The sequence below is a fragment of the Mycetomoellerius zeteki genome, unplaced genomic scaffold (assembly GCF_001594055.1).
Source record: "Mycetomoellerius zeteki isolate Tzet28-1 unplaced genomic scaffold, Tzet1.0 scaffold323, whole genome shotgun sequence".
NCBI lineage: Eukaryota > Metazoa > Arthropoda > Insecta > Hymenoptera > Formicidae > Mycetomoellerius > Mycetomoellerius zeteki.
The window spans coordinates 152,290-170,822 of NW_017257309.1; the positions used below are offsets into that span (position 1 = coordinate 152,290).

At 34.1% G+C, this 18,533-nt stretch overlaps 1 protein-coding gene across 2 annotated transcripts in view; it reads left to right on the forward strand.

The window, feature by feature from the left end:
- The window catches only part of Sol1, a 256,251-nt gene that overhangs the window by 28,902 nt on the left and 208,816 nt on the right, over positions 1 to 18,533 (forward strand). For both annotated transcript variants that reach the window (XM_018451833.1, XM_018451832.1), the window contains exon 2: positions 7,183 to 7,249. In XM_018451833.1, coding sequence (XP_018307335.1) covers positions 7,183 to 7,249 — 67 coding nt within the window. The remainder of the gene's footprint in view (positions 1 to 7,182; positions 7,250 to 18,533) is intronic.

The following is an 18,533-nucleotide window of genomic DNA, read 5'->3' on the forward strand; positions in this document are numbered from 1 at the left end:
CACACACACACACACACACACACACACACACACACACATACACACACACACGCGTGCGTATGTAATATATAGGTATACAGCAGAGAAATCGCATCCGTCACCGATTCATGACAGTATGATACTAAATTAGCGTAATACGTGCATCCAGTGAGTTACGACTATTAAGATTTCTAGACATTTTAAACTCCTAACGAATTTAATAAATTTAATAATACATTGTCTTACTTTTCTACACTTACAAAGCTTCTAATCAATCTAATTCTAACACACGCAAAATTTAAACTTTATATATTAACCGTATAAAGCATAATAGCTCCATATATCAAATTTATATATCTTAATATAATATATTAACTTTACGTTAGAACATTACAAACTCTTTTAATTAATTAGGGAACTTCTCGGGAGTTCAGTCAAAGTTAATTTCTTTAGGACACAAGATTATGCGCGTTTTTTTTTTATTGAAACTTTATTTTTAACGCTTCGTTCCAGTAGCGACATGTAGCGATTCTACCCTGCATGACGGCTTTCTAAACAGGATCTAAAAAGAGTTCTCCCTTTTCTTGCGTTTCTCTCGCTCCATTGCTACTATTTTATGTTAGTGAGCTCGTTGTTGCGGCTGGATAGCCGCAGGGATGCTACTGCCATGTTTCCGTTGCACCACTGCAATCTGCTATCTGAATTTCTTGTACGCGCAAGGTCGTAGTAGAGAACCAGACAGGTTGTGAACGGACGCGAATGTTGGCCCAGCTTTCCGTAGGACAGGAACTTTCGCGCGGAAGAGCAGCGACTCATCTGTCTACAGGGTGCAATCCGTCGTACGTAGTACATACCGAGCTGTCTGTTTAAATTGCTGCTTCGTGTAGGAATGATTCGTCGTCGTGCGAATCCACAACGTAAACGTGTAAAGCAGTCGGAAATCGCATTAATGCTTCGTTGTAAATTACGCACATTTCACGCATATGATACTAATTGTAAGATATTGTGAAAGATTTTGTGATTTTAATTTAATTGTATCTTATATTTTATTAAATATCGATTATGATGAATGTGACGTTGTTTCCTAATCAATTAGTAATTCTCGCATAATCAAATTACGAAACTTTCTTCTAAATCAATTCATTTTAAATTTTCATTGCTTGGAACATAAAGATTTAAAAATATTTTTTCTTAAATAACTATAGGAATATTTGTCTTTATTTTTTTTTAATGTGAATAATAAATTAATTGTGAATTAATTTATTGTAATGCAATAATTATAAATAATATTTGACATAATTGAATTCCTCATAATTGTTATTTTTGCATTGGCTAACTACACAATTTAAATTTTAAAGTGGAAAAACTCGAAAAACTCTCCAAAATTACTGATTACTGACAAGAAAACACGACGCGTACTAACTTCAAGTTTCAAATACTCGTTATCAAATTTAATCGGAAACTTTGATATTATCAGTCTTCAAGAGTAAACATTTTTGGTGCTTGCATTCGTCGCGAGAGTCTGTTTACTACCCCTATTCTATGTAATAGTTCTAGCATTGATGTTCTTTGAACTCTTCTTGTTTAACCGTGTCATGCGTAACAGATTCATGTTTCCGAACAAGTTCAAAGCTTTCCTAGGTTTCGCATTGCCGAAGAGTGAGGCTTTTGTATCTCGCGTCATTCCATGAACGACCGTGAGCGACGAAAAGCGACACAACCGATATCACGGATATTTATTTACATCGAAGACGATACGGAATGTAGAAAACGGAATCGCGATTACTATTACAAACGATTTGCTGAAAGTATTTGAACTATACACACTTACAAGTAATCATTACCATCGCCTCTTTTTTATTTAAGCATGTTAGAAAAGTGAAATGATATAAGAAATGTATGCTTTAGTATTTTATTTTTATGGATTCGATACTACAGACTAATAATTTTTTATATTACATCAAGATTTTCTTCTGTTTTCATCAAAATATTTATTATTTATTCATTAATAATTACATTTATATAATACTCGTGCGTATCTTTGTGTATATTCTGATAAAGTAGTTCTATATCAAATATGTTATTTTCATAAGTATTCATAAAGTATTTTTTGTTTGGTTTACATTTCACATTTGAATAGCCATTGTTTGTTAAAATATGCATATATTTAGTATCGCTTGACTTATAAATAAATATTATTAAATGTTTGCGCTATATTTTGAATAATGATGAGTGACGGAACGTGGAGCAAATATATAATCTGTTTGCAAACAATGATATAATAATATGCCAACATAATATTTTGTTAGAACTGAAATATATTTTTCGGCATAATAATACTGGTATAATAGTACCAATAATATGGTATTTAGCAAAATATGCTACTGGTGCACTGAAAAAAAAGATTGGCTGCTGCAGCAAATTAGATGGTAAAATATGGCATAGCATTTTTAATTGGCTTTAGCAGCCAATTTTTGGTTGCGTTTGCCTATGTCAGTATAGGATTTCGATAGGCTAACACAACCAAAAATTGACTAATGCATCCAATTAAAAATGCTATGCCACATTTTACCATCTAATTTGCTGCAGCAGCCAATCTTTTTTTTTCAGTGCACCAGTAGCATATTTTGCTAAATACCATATTATTGGTACTATTATACCAGTATTATTATGCCGAAAAATATATTTCAGTTCTAACAAAATATTATGTTGGCATATTATCAAGAAATTATTTCAGTGTATAAAAATATCTACTTTAATAAAGTTTTCAATAAAAATATCCTATTTTTTAGTAAAGAGAAAAAATTTTTCCAATTAATAAATTTTTTAATGTTCATATATAACGGAATTACGTAATCTGATTTTTATTATGAACGGGAAATTCCAGACTTTGTGTACATGAAAATTTTTAAATTTTTTAGATCTCTTCTCTGACAAGGGTTATCGTCATTTTTGTTGAATACAGATACGCGTAATGAAATTGTGATATCAAATTTGTATATTCTAGTCTTGCTGACGAATTAGTAAAAATTTCCGATTAGTTTGTTACCAAGTTCATTATTACATTAAAAAATTAGGAAATTTAATCACGAAATACGGTTACTTCTACTTGAAAATGATATATCTATGCCAAGTTTTAGTATTGGTCTTTTTTTCTTCGTACATTGGAACGACGCGATATGTTTATTGGCACACATCCACTGTAGAATGTACAAGAAAACGAGATACTAATATTTCTGTTTACTTGACATGTATCATTTTCCAGTTTGCTCGGCATGAAATTTTATGTTTATGAGAAACTTCTAACATTCTTGTACGCGACGAGTTATATGGGGGTTCTGACAAGGTAAGCCACGCAATGTGTCAACGAAAACAGTTTCTACCAGCTATATACAATCTAACTCTGAAAGTTGATGCACAAGATAGCAATTCGGAGTGATTTTTTGACACTTCTTTGTCAGATGTGTGAGTTATTACATATTCGGGAATGCCGCTTGCGGGAATATCTTCTTTAATCTCATAAGTCTCTTCGTATATTTTATCGAAATAGAAACACAATAGTATGATATCTATTGTATTCAATCTCTATTCATTTTTATATATTTTAAATTTATTTGCAATATTTATTTAAAAAAATATAGAAAAAAATCTTTTGATTGCAGCTTGAAACGATATTTATTATTTATTTTATACAGATCATGAAAGACGAATAAAGATAAATTAGCACACATACACACACACACACACACACATACATAATCAATACATTAGATTGATTATGTTGGTCTTTTTGAGATATTTTCATTAATTTTTTAACAAAGAGGGGACATACATAATTAGAAAGTTTTTAAAAGATTGTACTTATTGAAATAAAATCAAATTGCTGATATTATTACACTGCATTAATACAATAAAATATTTCGATGTTTTAAAAATATATCTTGCTTTTCGAACGATTTTTAGCAAATAATACAATTTTGCGGTATCATTGAAGCAAATATCGGATTGACGCCTCACGTGCACGTACATGCATGTTATTACATCTTGGTATTGCGCTAGCCTAATACCAAGTATGTGGTATGTACCGGGTGGTCCTAATTTCTCGAAAAACAATAACGGTTTATTGGCGTACGTTTTAGATCTCGCATACATATTTGCAGTTAAAAGAGAGTTAATAAAATTATCAAAATTTTTTAAATCAAAATTACAATAGAAATAATAGAATGCATTGCTATCTTTAGTATTAAAACTAGTAAGGTAAATGTCCCAGTAGCCGGACGTTTAAGCGCTAGATTCTCATAAATAACACAATTTATAATATCAAAAAGATTTTTAATATAAATATTTGTATTCATTTGAAAATTTAAGACTCCCTTAAGCAAGAAAAAATTATTTGAACCCACTTATAACAATTATTAATTAAAATATTTAAATAAATAATGGAATGCGTCAACCAGTGGCCGGACAAGCCGGTCGGACTGAGACGTAATTGTCCCAGTGTCCGACCACAATTGGAAAATTAATATGTTGACGGAAAATAATAATATAAATAGATGTTTAATGACAAAAGACAACTAATTCAAATTGATCTTTAAAAAAAACATTTGAGATTAATATTGATATAAATAAATAAAGTCTTGTGTAACTGTCCGGACATAGATACTGTCCGATCCCAGTGATTGGACATGTATCTATGTCCGGACATATCTAACCTATGTCCATTTACATAACACTTTATTTAAGTTAATATTAGTTTCAAATACGCTTTTTAAAACGTAATTATAATTTAATTGTAATCTTTAAATGCAATTAAATTATAATACTGTAATAAAAAAAACATTTGAGATTAATAATAATAAATTTTGTGTAAGTATCCGGACATAGGTACATGTCCGGATACTGGAACGTTTACCTTAACTATTTATTTTAATTAAGAAAACTTGTAAACAGTTTATGTTAAAGTAAACATTTCCATTGTAAACGTATTTAAACATAAACATGGCATATTTAAATAATGTATATGTAAATTGTAAATAAAGCGTTAATCGTGAGAGACTAGAAAAATTTATCAATTTAAGATTTGGTCGACAATTTTATTCTATTCAGCAAATCAACTTGCCGATATAGCGAATACAATCGTTGGTGCACTTTTGACCTGTGCGACCTTTCGGCCCAATGCGATCTTTTGTGCCTATATTTCCTATCTCTCGCAAAATGAGATTAATGCCGTTTATTGGTACGAATATCGAGTCACTATTTATTATGTCAGTAAACTTTGTTTGTAAAAGTTGAATCTAATGTTGAATTATTTGTACCTACGTTTTCCATATATTTTAATTACATAATAAAAAGCATGATTTTTGAAATTATTTATTTACTTTCTATTTGACATGTAGGTATTGTCGAGTCGTGATATGTATATAAATTGGTCCAAGCGGAGCATTTGACACTTTTCATTTGCATATCGACAAAAGATACCGTGTTGTGGGCTTCAAAATGCATAATAATATTCGAATCACAAATGACAGGTATCGACTGTATTTTGTGTCGTGCGAGTTTGAATTTCTCATTTACATGTCAATATACGTTTTTCCATTCATTTTATTAACTTTATTTGTTTTGTGTATTCTCTATTGTGTGTATTTACATCGTATATGCAATATATCTAATCCATGGAAAACGACATTAAAATTTATGGAACTGATAAACTTTTTGTATAAAAATCATGAAAAAAAAATACTACACTGAAAAAAAATGCAATTTTACATGGAAAGTATATATACGACTGGAAAATTATCTAAAAATTACGTAAATATGCTTGGAAATTTACTGGAAATTGTAAATTTCCAATCATATTTAGACAATTTTCCAGTCATGAACATGTAATTTCCATGTAAAATTACATGCATTTTTTTCAGTATAAAAGTGGTATTAACTAATTTTGCTATAATTAAACTCTGTTAAAATTAAGCTTCTTTTTTTGAGCAAAAAAAGTGAACATTATCTCAAGTACTTATTATTCAGAATTCGTAAATGCTATAATTTACAAATTCCGCGCGACTGATATTGGAATTGAATCGGTAAATCGTTCAATACGTAGTAATCGCGAACATCGGTCTTTTTACGCGTTGGACGCATCGAAGAGTTAGCCGAAGCAGAGAAGCGAACTGCATCCACGCAAAAATTCAGTACGACGCTTCTTGCACGGCTGCCTTTGTATCGAGCGTTCGTGCATGCGAACTCATAGCTGGTGCATGCTGATGCGCATGCACGACGGCGTATGCACACGCCGAGTTCATTTGTTATCGGCACAGTGGACAGTAGAGGATTGCCTTACTCCCCATACATTCACCATGTGTAGAGCTTCCTGATTCTCGTACACGAGATATGCGTTTCTCGTACCTGCGATATACTTACTCGGGTGTAATAAGCGTCACGTTAATCACGTTAAATCGCGCAGATTATTTTCCATTATAGTCTCACATAAACGCGCGCGTACCTACGTAAGATGATAAATATTAAAAATTTAATTATCTCTGAAATGAATAGTGGAATGTATTATGTACTTTTATATAACCGCAGATTATATTTAAAGCAGGTCTGTCCGAATATATTAATCGTCAGGGGATGGATGCTGGGCTTTTCAGTATATATATATATATATATATATATATATACTTATACACGGCTAAGTGTTATAAAAGAAGTTACGGCACAATAAACGATTATAGATCTTACTTCTTTGCAGAAAATAGTCTCTGCGATAAACTGTGTATGACAGATCTAATTTAAAGAATCCCGTTAATTTCTCCTTGAATAAAGTTTGCGAAACCGCTATTTATTCTCAACTAGAAACTTTGCAGTTTTCAAGAAAGATTATATGTTCTGTCAATCAAAATTCGTTTTAAGCCTTTATATTAAGGTAACTAGAGTATTCGTTATTTAATCCTTTGAAACTAAATTCGCAGAAAGACTAGAATACTTTAATTTCCAATGATAATTACCTCCGTAATTAAGACTCTTATTAAGATTTCATTAAAGAAGAATCGATTTCAAATTCATCAAAGTGTTCGCGATTGAAAGAGAATGTAATTATAATCTTAATTATTACCAGATTTGTTGAACTTTTTATGGGTTCTGTTGTAATATTCGTTGGAAGCAATATATGTTTTTGAATGTTTCACGAGTTAATTCTGATTTTAGATGCAGAGAGCAGTGCTGCTGCTCTGTTGGCTGCCGCTCCTCAACCACTGCCACGCCGTAAATCCAGGTAAATTATATCGATCAATTTCTAAAACGGTGACGTCGGCGAGCGTATATTGCAGATAGGTGTTATTTGTCGTGTTACTGGCTGTGAAATCTCGCGGATTCACGCGCAAAGGGAGCTAGATTTTATTATTCCGGATAGACGATTCCTTCTCCGACACGCTTCGGCGAAACGGATTACTGTTAACACGAACCGATATTGCATACGTCGGTTTAAGGATCCGTTATCGTGCGAACGTAAGCCGCATTTACGTGGCGCATCGGGCTTAACGTATAGCCGGACGTTAGGTGCCCGAACGCATTAGTATCCAGGCAACGTGTCCGACAAAAACAATGCCCCTGTTACCACGAGCTGTCGGCTTCGGCCAGCTAGCCAGTTCTGTTGGCGAAGTCACGAATTGTTGGAATACACGTGTCCTGCTTGTTTTCTCATGGATATTACATACGAGATATGTAATTGTCAATAACATAGACATATGATTTTAACAGATGAAAGTGGAAAATGCCTACTTAGGGTGCGTTCCGATATTGGCTACCAGTGCTGAAACTATACAGTATACGTTACGTGGCGCTATAGATTTTCAGCACTGGCAGTGGATATCGGAACGCACCCTTAGATATGGGACACGAAACGCAAAATTAAAAGAGACAAAAAGAACAGTTACTTATTTTAAAAGCAAAAAAAGATACCATTTCATACAGCTAGTAAAAGCTGGTGTTTTACCCCCACTCCATCAATTTTCATATATACGACATAAATTACGCTCAAAGTTCGATATTGTTCAACTAATAGCGAACATCGCTGAAATACATGACATGTCACGTCATGTTTATGGAATCGTGTCTTCCAAGATTAAGATAATTTTGGGAGCGAAGCAAAGAAAAAACCATGTTCGTTGTGATTTTTTAAATGGGTGCTATCCAGTACTTTTTCTTTTTTAATAATTACATATTAGTAATTGCAACGGCTATGCGTCGCCTCCGAATCTCTGCTGCAGCTGTAGCTGCTACTGTACGAGTATATTCTTTTACATATCCGATGTATTCTCATTTTCGTAATCCATTTTTATTAAAATGAATTAAAAGCTAGTGAAAATGAATAAGTGCATTCGTTAATTTAAAGCCAGCGAAGATACGCTCCATGAAAAGGAAGCGGGAGAAGAGCGCTTTCGAATGCTGCTTTGATTGTAGTGGGGGGGATAAAAGCCAGCTTTCCTTAGCTGCATGAAATTGCACTTTAAGGCTATAAGTGCCAGAACTATGTGCAATTACCCAATTTCTTCTTTAGCTAATACTTTTCGTAATATTTATATAATAATTATGTTGTAATACAGTCTGAGAAAATGGTCTCATTGGATTAAATAGTAATTCTGGTGGAAAATTGATTGAGATAACTAGAATTCTGATTGATATAATTATTCTGATAAAAATATAAGAATTCTAGTAGATTTTACTAAAAATATATCGTATCAACCAGAATTCTCGTTATCTCAACTTAAATTCTAATAAAATTAAAAAGAAAAATCTGATTCGGCCATTTTCAATCAGAAATTTGTTCAGTGCAATGCGCCTAATTCATAATTGGTACATTTTTATAACGTATAAGTGTAGTATCATTATTAAAAAAAGTAATAGTATTGTTATAATATATGTACCAAGCATCATTCACGGAGGTTTTATTTGTGCGTGAGGTAAGCCGTCTCTCTCTCTCTCTCTCTCTCTCTCTCTCTCTCTCTCTCGCTTTATGCAATTTTATTAGTGGTATAACTTAATACGTTAAAACTCCTAATATTGAACTCGCGTATCTTATAATCATGCGTTTAGTACGGAGTCGTAAGTGAGCTATTATAAAAATCCATGCGCGAATGTTGGCGCGAATTATTTGAAGTAATACCGTATGTCGAGCGTTGCTCGCAGCTATAACGTATATACGTATATTTGCATTTTCCTCGCATCGGATGAACAGAAGCGACGCATGAGCGAAATGTCTACAAAAAGAGAGCGTTTAGTTACACGTAATGTACTACATCATATGACGTCAAATGCAGACGCTGAATTATATTCAACTTGATGGATCGTTTAGTGTGACTGGTATTCATTGCTTTAGTAGGCAACTTCGAACCTGGCTCATAAATCAGACATTGATACAATGCAAAATTTTTCGAGCCAAAGTTTAGTGTGATAATCGTATTCTCAGTTTATCCCTTAATGACACATAAATTTATGTACTTTTCGCAAGTTTGGAATTTATAAAACTTTTACTATCACGCTTAAAGAGACAGCTAACATACGGAAAAAAAAGATTAACTGCCACAACTAAAAATTAGGTATAGCAGCTAAATTCAGTAATATATGGACACCTAACGTCGTATCTCCGAGGTCTAACTTTCCATTAGCTGTGAGGCCTATAAATATTATCATTATAACAGACAAGCATTTTGCTATTATGTCGATGTATTGATCATTGCAGCAAACGTTTTCTGTGTAACAGACAATTTAGTAGTAAGTATAGTTTCAGCAAACCATATTTAGCTGTGGTAGACAATTTTCTTTTACACGGACATAACTATAACGACTAACTTCATGTTGCTAAATAAATTGATTGTAACAGACATGCTTATTTTGCTATCACGTCCTTATACATATTAGCTATACAGCAGCAAATCCTTTGTATGTATTAGCAAATTTCATAGTTATAGTAGCTAATGCAATTTCAGCTAAGCTGTTCAAAATTAGCTATGACCAGAAACATTTTTTTCCATGCAGTTTACTAAAAAATGCGATTATTAACAAACATAATGTCTATGTATAAATTTAAGATAAAAAATTAAATCCGGTAAAGAGAGAATTCCGTGAATACCGTATGCAGATAAAGATCATTAAAGTGTATTCGTGTGGATCAAGTATACGCGAGATTCGCAATTTTTCTGACAATGGAAGAAGAATAACGAGCTTGGTTATACGCGTCGTATAACTGACCAATGTACGTTACGCGGTGAGTATATCACATTTAATTTGGTCGAGCGTGCGGAGCGCACGATATTCATTGCTTCGGTCAGCATCATTGAGCCCGTTACGTAGATACGTGTGCATCACACATGTGGTTAATAGCACGTAACAAACGACTCTCTCTCTGCTCTTTCTCTCTTCGTCTCTCTTTTTTCCTTCGGTCTTTGTTCTATAACACGTTTTCGCACGTATCTGTCGCTCAAGCGCATGCAGTGGAAATATTTCGATGGTTTTAACTTGTCAACGTCTAGCAACGCTCGGGTTCATCGAGCAGAATTGCTGAAAATTCTGTCGGTAGCTGGAACACGAGCGATACGTTAATTTCTCACTCTCGTTTGCTACTATGTAACGTTCTGTCGTCACGTCCGAGCGCTCTGGATATCACGTTGTACTCGTGAAAGCAAGTTTAGATCTAATCAATTCGGTCGTCACGCGCCGGAGAATAATTTTGCTCAGTTTCCGCAGGAATAGCCGGAGAAATCCCGTTGTGGCTGCAGGGCAAAAGTTCGCTATTACGATCTTAGACCGAAGCTAGAATATGCTCGCTTTCGGCTTGCCGGAAGTTTAATAATACGGCTCGTGGAAAGCGGCAAAACTTCAACTCAGTCTATATCTCGTCGGATTTGCTCGCGTACTCGTGTTACACAAGCAAGTACACCGATCTAAGAGTAATATTCATTAAAGAGGTCCAGCACTGCGAGGGATACTTGTGAATTCTGGCTGCGCTAAAGCGTATATTTAAGTTGCAATCGTCGTGCAATTACAAACTTTTCCGAGTTTATCTTTCCGAGTTCCGGAGTGTAGCGCTTACGCGTTAGATTTTTCGTACAATTCGGAAATTGAGCTCGGGATTGCTCCTCGATTAAGCATGCAGTTAATACAAATTTGGAATTTCCACTTCTTCGTGTTTTTAAATGCAATCGGTATTTCCTTTTAAAATTCTAATGTTTCACAAGCATGAAATAGATAATAGACGTAATCATCTTGGGATTATCCACCGGATTATATTTACGTTCTACGTGGAAAACGTGCACAATTCAGATATCGTGAATATAGCGAGTGAAACAACATGTTAACTACATTTACATAAGCCGCATTCTCAGTCGAATGTACGATCAGCAAAAACAGTTTGCTGAAAAGGTAGTCTTATTTTGAGCTTGTAAATTGTACAACTTGGAAATAGCTTCGCCCTTCTCCGATTTCCGAATAATGTGTAAACGTGCAGGCGACACTAGTACACTTTTAACTGCTTCTCCCAGGAACACCGGCACCGCAAGCACCGTAACTCAATCGTATGTAAATTGCCAGTGGTGTAATCTCGTAAAGCGGCTTAACGTTACGACGAAAGTTTCGCAACATGCTGGAGGTAGAGGAGGAGATATCCAAAACTCGCGATATAAATTGACGCAATTCTTTATCCAGGGTAACACCTGGAACACAAGGTCAATACCTTTCAATTGATCCGGACTATACTTCTTAACCTTATCCGGTCGACTGCTTTCTACCCTATCGATCCCATCAAATGGAAACTACGAGACCTGAAACCAGGGCCGATCAATTGGCAATAGTGCGGTTTCATTGCGGACTGCTACTCCAATTGTTTGATGACCTCATGTTGTTACCTAAGTTGCAGCAAACTTTATCTGGCTTCCGAGTAGTAATTTCAGTGCCAACTTAAAGTTTATCTCTTGTGTCTGTCATTCTGAAAGACATCGCGATTATGGCTTGGACATGCTATAAAATAACACAGAAACGTGTAGACGTTTATCCTATTACGCTATTATATAAAATTTCATAAAAATAATAATTATCAACGTAAATTATCTTACAGTCCAAAAATTTTATGATCTAAAAACTATAGAATTTTTCCAAAATTTATTTAACGTACGTGTAAAGTAAAGAGAGGATTTCAATATTTATGAGAAAAAATAAAACCAAGCGATTTAAGCTAGGTTTAATAAAAATCCTTATTCTATAAATAATGTATTAAACTCAGCCTAAATCGCTTGTTTTTATTTTTTCTCATAAATATTCGAATCTTTTATTTATTTTACGCGTATATTAAGTGAATTTTGGAAACATTTTATAGCATTTTATTTAATAAAAATAAAAAAATAATAATAAAGATGAAAGGTCTTAATATATAATTATGATAATAAAAGTCGCGTAATGGTCAAAGAAACGGGTAAAGCTTCGATGAAATATATCAGCTGACATGGTACCTATTCGTAAGCCGGGGGCGAGTAAAGCGCAAAGTAATAACGCGCGAGATTCGGGCATGCCAGATTTATAGCGGCAACACACACTACTGACGTGACGGGAACGGTAACGAGGCTCAACGACAGCTGGTGCACGGCCCACTTCTCGCGAGTGAGAATACGTCCTATACGTACCAGTTTCCATACATACACAACGAATACGCGATAACTGCGCAAACTTTTATCAGCAAAGAAGATTCTCATTTACAGTATTGAAGAAATATCATCACGTGAATTTGGTGAATTCTCTCGAAAAATAAATGAAAAGTGAATTATTTAATTTTTTTTTCAAAAATTTTTGTTTAGAAATTAAAGTAAAGAATATCCTACCTATATTGTGTCGTACATTCTCACCGCAGATTGGCAACCTGCTATCGATGAGTAACGTCAAAGAGACACTCGATGAAACAGTCGGGCTGTAGAACAAATGGAGCGGTCGTTATAAAATCCTATATATAAAAAAAAAAGAAAATGAGAATTTCACGTTTCGAGGCAGAACCCTGTGACTGTTTTACATGGTCATCTAGCAATCCTCAGCGAATATCTGTCACTGCGGAAATTCAATTTCAGGGATCACCGCAATGACAAGATTAATAGTCGGCCGTTTTGCAACTAAGTTGCGAAAAAATGAATTATTAACGAAAAAGGAGAAACGGACCGATACGCTGCGTAATGGCGATGGAAAGTCGATACTTCAAATGAGTTACTCATCCTCCTACCTTGTCTCTGCGATATAATTCTCATCATTGAATGTACTGTTATGCAACTTGTAATTTGATATATCGCAAGATATATAGCACTTTCATAACTGCGTTAAAGCAATTCATATTTCTATTCTATCATCTAAAAGACATATTAAATTGAATCAATAAAATCAACGTCTTTGAGAATAATTTTAGTACAAATAAACTCTTTTTATTAATAAATTTTATCTATCAAGATGTAAGAGTATTACAATAGCAAATAATAACCTGCATATGTCACCAAACAAACACCAAGAATTATAGTTTGCGTGCTCTTTCGAAAGGACAGTTTCATTCTTCAAAAACTCATGCAATCTTCCGTATGACCGAAAAAGATGAATGAGGTGTTGAAATGCAGCAGTAAAATTCCGTGAAAATTACAAACTTCATCTCAATTTTCTTGCAATCAACATTTAAGTTTCGAAAATTATTGAAACATAAAATATATACATGACGTGAAATGATTACTAATGTTCTTTTGATTCGTTGATATTTTATAGTACATTTGATGTACTTCAATACCTTTTGCTTTGCCATGTATGAAGCATGCATTGATGCTGATGAATAAAAGAAGTGAAGGTATTGACGAGATTCCGCTTGGTTGAACAGGTAAAGAAGATTCCTCTACTTTCTGGTATCGCGTGGTTAAAACGAGGTTTCGTATAGCAAATCGAAGAATAGGCGGAAGAGAAGTTAGACAGATGTAATGCGGCATAAAGGTAAAGAAAAGTTGCAGACTTAACGACAAACTTCTTCGAGTGTCTTGCTGTATCCCTTATCTAAGATGGAACTCCGCTTATATCATCAAACGTGACATTTTTACAAGCTTACAAGTTCTGTCATAGCATTTCTTTGAATAATACTTTGGTACGTGTACCGAAACGAAGTATCGTTGAGATTCAACTCGCCCGAATGAGCAAAGGGCCTCGGTTGCTAGCACGGTTTCTAAGAACCGTCTGCCTAGACTCGAGATTACTCCGTTGAGGTCCCGTATGACGCATAAACGCGAATGCTGGAGATTGGAAAGAACTTGTCGGTAAGCCGGCAAGTAAATGTAGCAATCTATCTTCACATTTTTCTGTTATATACGCTGTGCATTTTAATAAGAAAACCAATGTACATATTTTTATCTTGCTTTTGAGATTTTCGCGTTGAATTAAACACATTTCTTTCTGGCTTGGAAATAAAAATCTTCTGCATAAAATAGTTTACGCAAAAAGAGATGCGCGAAACATTCCACTTAACTGAGCAGATGAATACTGTTGGTTCCTCCCGCTGCTTTGGAAATCATAGTTTTAAGCACATTCATGGAATTACGTGATGTTCATTTTTGATAAAAAATATTTTTAGAAGAAGAAAAAATTTTGAACTTGTTTGTTTTGGATATCCCATTAAAGCTTACGTTAAACTGTATATTGTATTATAGGCAGTATATAGATTGACGCGACACCGCTCTTAGCGTTGGTTCGAATAGACAAGGGCAGTAGTTGCCATTGTGGCTTTTGCGAATTATCGATGTGATATCGACGCGGGTTTTGTCATGGTGAGCTAGCTGTCATTAGTTGAAGAGGTTAGGGAGATCGCGAATAACACTGTAACCAGTTTAGACGAGAGCGTTTCTGTGCGTTGGTATAATCATCTAGTTGTATGTTCAGCAAACCAGCTGCTTTTAACGGACGGCTCTTACACATACGTCGATGCGCGAAATCGGTCAATACCAGTCCTTTGTACAGCAATAGGGAACTTGGTAGATACGCGTCAATCGGTTGAGCCATCTTGCCCCTGGTAACGTGCGATCTGTATGCATCATTGAAACCCCCATCAAATCGCTGATATCATAGCTGATATTTTTCACGATCTGATATTCATCAACCGCGTAGATATATATGTATCTTTTACTGTCAATTTTTATTTCAATAGAATACTTGAGTTCTTTTATTAAGAAAACGAAATTGTATACCAACATTTGTCCATTTTCAATGTATAAAAAAATGCAATCAATATAACTACATGATTTTTAATTTACAAATACATGTGCTATATATAAATATTGAATTTTCTGATCGAAACTAATTAAGTTTTGATCATATATTTTCTGTTATAATTTCCCCTCAAAAGATGATAACGAGATAGTAAACGCGGGACAGCGTTATTACATTTTTCACTAAGTTAATATGTCCAGTGGTTTTCCCTTTTCATATAATATACTTTATATACTTATTTAATAAATACATCTCTATATTCGCGCATATATCGATGTTATTAATTTTCACTATTATTGTAATTACTAGATATTATTACGATATGGAATATGTGTCACAAAGTTATAAAATGATGATGAAAGTATCAGCTAAAACAATGTAAAAACGTGCGAAACATTAACTATAATTTCACTTACTAATGCTTACTAAAAATATCAAGAAAACAGCATTGCGATTTTTCATATCGAATGTGAGAAGCTTTCGAGACAGATAGTATAAAATGTCATGTTCGGTATGTGCATAGCGCATATCGGTAATTTATTTTGAAAAATGTCTTCATATTTTGTGGTAGCATGAAAAAAAAATACTTTTGGTATGCAACGTCTACATTTTTTTTCATTACGGGTGTTATCAGATTGGTTATCTACTAGAGAGTTTCCAACGAATACTATCACTCGCATTCTTCTGTTTTTGTGATTTGTGTACAATTGTAAAATATAATTTTCTTGTTATAATATTATAGAAAAAGCGTATATAGTTCTTTGATAAATTGCTAATCTCTCCACAGAACAAATGCGTGAAAAAGCGTATAGTTAAATAAAATAATCGTATCTTATTTTAAAACGCCGAATACTGGATATAAAAATACGTTGTCTATAAATAAGAAGAAATAAGAAGAATAAACTATATAATGCAATTTAATTTACTGCTATAATCATGTTTAAAAGCTGTCTTATGATAGAGTTGTATCAATATCCAAAAAATAGATATTCATGTAGATATATTCTAAATTGCTTTCTATCGGACTAAAGTTTTTCAAATTGTAATTGTTCTGAGAGTAGAGGTATAGTGGAATTAAATCATATAAAACCTAAATAATATCCACAATGTTTAATATTAAAATATTAGTTTCTAATACTGTGCAGCAAACCACTTTTGGTTTACGTGTCAATAAGATATCTTCTTTTAGCGTCCTGTACGTTCGAAGTAAATTATTATTCGATGCAAATGTAACATTTCTGAAAGTGCGTTTAGCGTAGCGTCAGCATAAGCTTCATATACTGTAATATGCAAGTTATATAGTCTTTTCTGCATTATGCAGGTGAATCTCGTTATAGAACCAACTCGTTCACTGCCGTCTATGCAACGAGTCGGTCAGAAATCTTTGCTTCTGATACTTATGCGAGAGATTCTCATTATCTATTTCTTTTTTGTGAAGAGTTAAAATTATTTTTTCAATTTTTTAAACAAATTTTGTAAGTATTTGTTTTTTTTTCTTTTTTTCTTAAGGCTCCTCCAGACGATATGCCCAACGTATGTCAATATTAGCAAATATCATATACGGAAAAAAAATATTTCTGATTTACAGAAAGTAGTTAATTCTGATTAGCTGAAATTGCATTAGCTACTGTAGCTATGAATTTGCTAATACATACAAAGAATTTGCTAATACAGGGTGGGCCATCTAACGTTTTCAATTTCAACTACCGATTACTTTGATTTTGGCAACACTTACATCATCCGTGTTATGAGAGAAAGTTAGTTTTATGTTTGACATTTACAAAATGAGTCGCTTTTCGCTTGAACAAAAGTGGGAAATATTGAAAACATATTTCCAAAATAGTGAGTCTTCTACTGAAACTGTAAGAAAATTACAAAAAATTTTTGGTAAACAAAACGTGCCTTCAAGTCAGTATGTGAATCAATTTGTGAAGCGAGTTCGTGAAACTGGATCGTTGTTGGATAAAACAACACGTTCTCGTGCTCCTACAGTGCGGACAGCTGAAAACATTGCCACTGTTGCTCAGAGTGTTAGTGAACAACCATCAACATCAACTCGTCATCGTTCTCAAGAATTGAACATTTCTCGCACTTCTTTGAGGAGAATTTTGCATAAAGACCTCGGTATGAAGGCTTACAAAGTTCAATTAGTCCAAGAACTGAAGCCTCATGACCATCCGTTGCGTTTCCGGTTCGCCCAATGGGTTGAAGATCGTTTAGCCGAAGATGGGCATTTTTACCGAAAAATCATCTTTTCAGATGAAGCTCATTTTCACATCGGAGGTTATGTTAATAAACAAAATTGTCGGATCTGGGGCTCAGAAAATCCACACGTCGCCATGGAGAAGCCAATGCATCCTCAACGAGTGACCGTTTGGTGCGGATTGTGGTCTGGAGGCATCATTGGACCATTTTTCTTCGAAAATCAGCAAGGAGTCGCCGTTACAGTCAATGGCGAGCGTTACCGCTCTATGTTAGCCAATTTTTTGTTTACCGAAATTGAAGATGATGACACAGATGACATTTGGTTTCAACAGGATGGCGCTACGAGCCACACAGCCAACGTTACAATCGATCTTTTGCGCGGTGTTTTCGAAAATCGAATAATCAGCCGAAATGCTGATGTCAATTGGCCGCCTAGAAGCTGTGACTTGACTCCATTGGATTATTTTTTGTGGGGTGCCGTTAAAGATAAATGTTACGCTAATCATCCAGAGACAATTGATGCCTTGAAACACGAGATTGAAGTTGCCATTCATGAAATTCAAGCTCATACAATCGAAAAAGTACTTCAAAATTGGGTTCATCGTATGGGCTACTGTAAGGCCAGTCGTGGAAGTCATTTAAATGAAATTGTGTTCCATTCTTAAATGTCAAAGTGCACTCTTTTGAATACAAAAAAAAATTTTTTTAAATACCAATGCGTTTTATTTTTACAGCTAAATGAAATTGAAAACGTTAGATGGCCCACCCTGTATAAGGACGTGATAGCAAAATATGCATGTCTGTTACAGATCGATTTATTTAGCAATATGAAGTTAGTTGTACAGTTATCGGATATGTCCGTGTAAAAGAAAAAATTGTCTGTACCACAGTCAAATATGGTTTGCTGAAACTGTACTTGCTACCAAATTGTCTATTATACATAAAACATTTGCTGCAATGATCAATACATCGATATAATAGCAAAATGCTTGTCTGTTACAATGATAATATTTAGGCCTCACAGCTAATGGAAATTAGATTTCACAGATACGACGTTAGGTGTCCATATAATGCTACTGAATTTAGCTGCC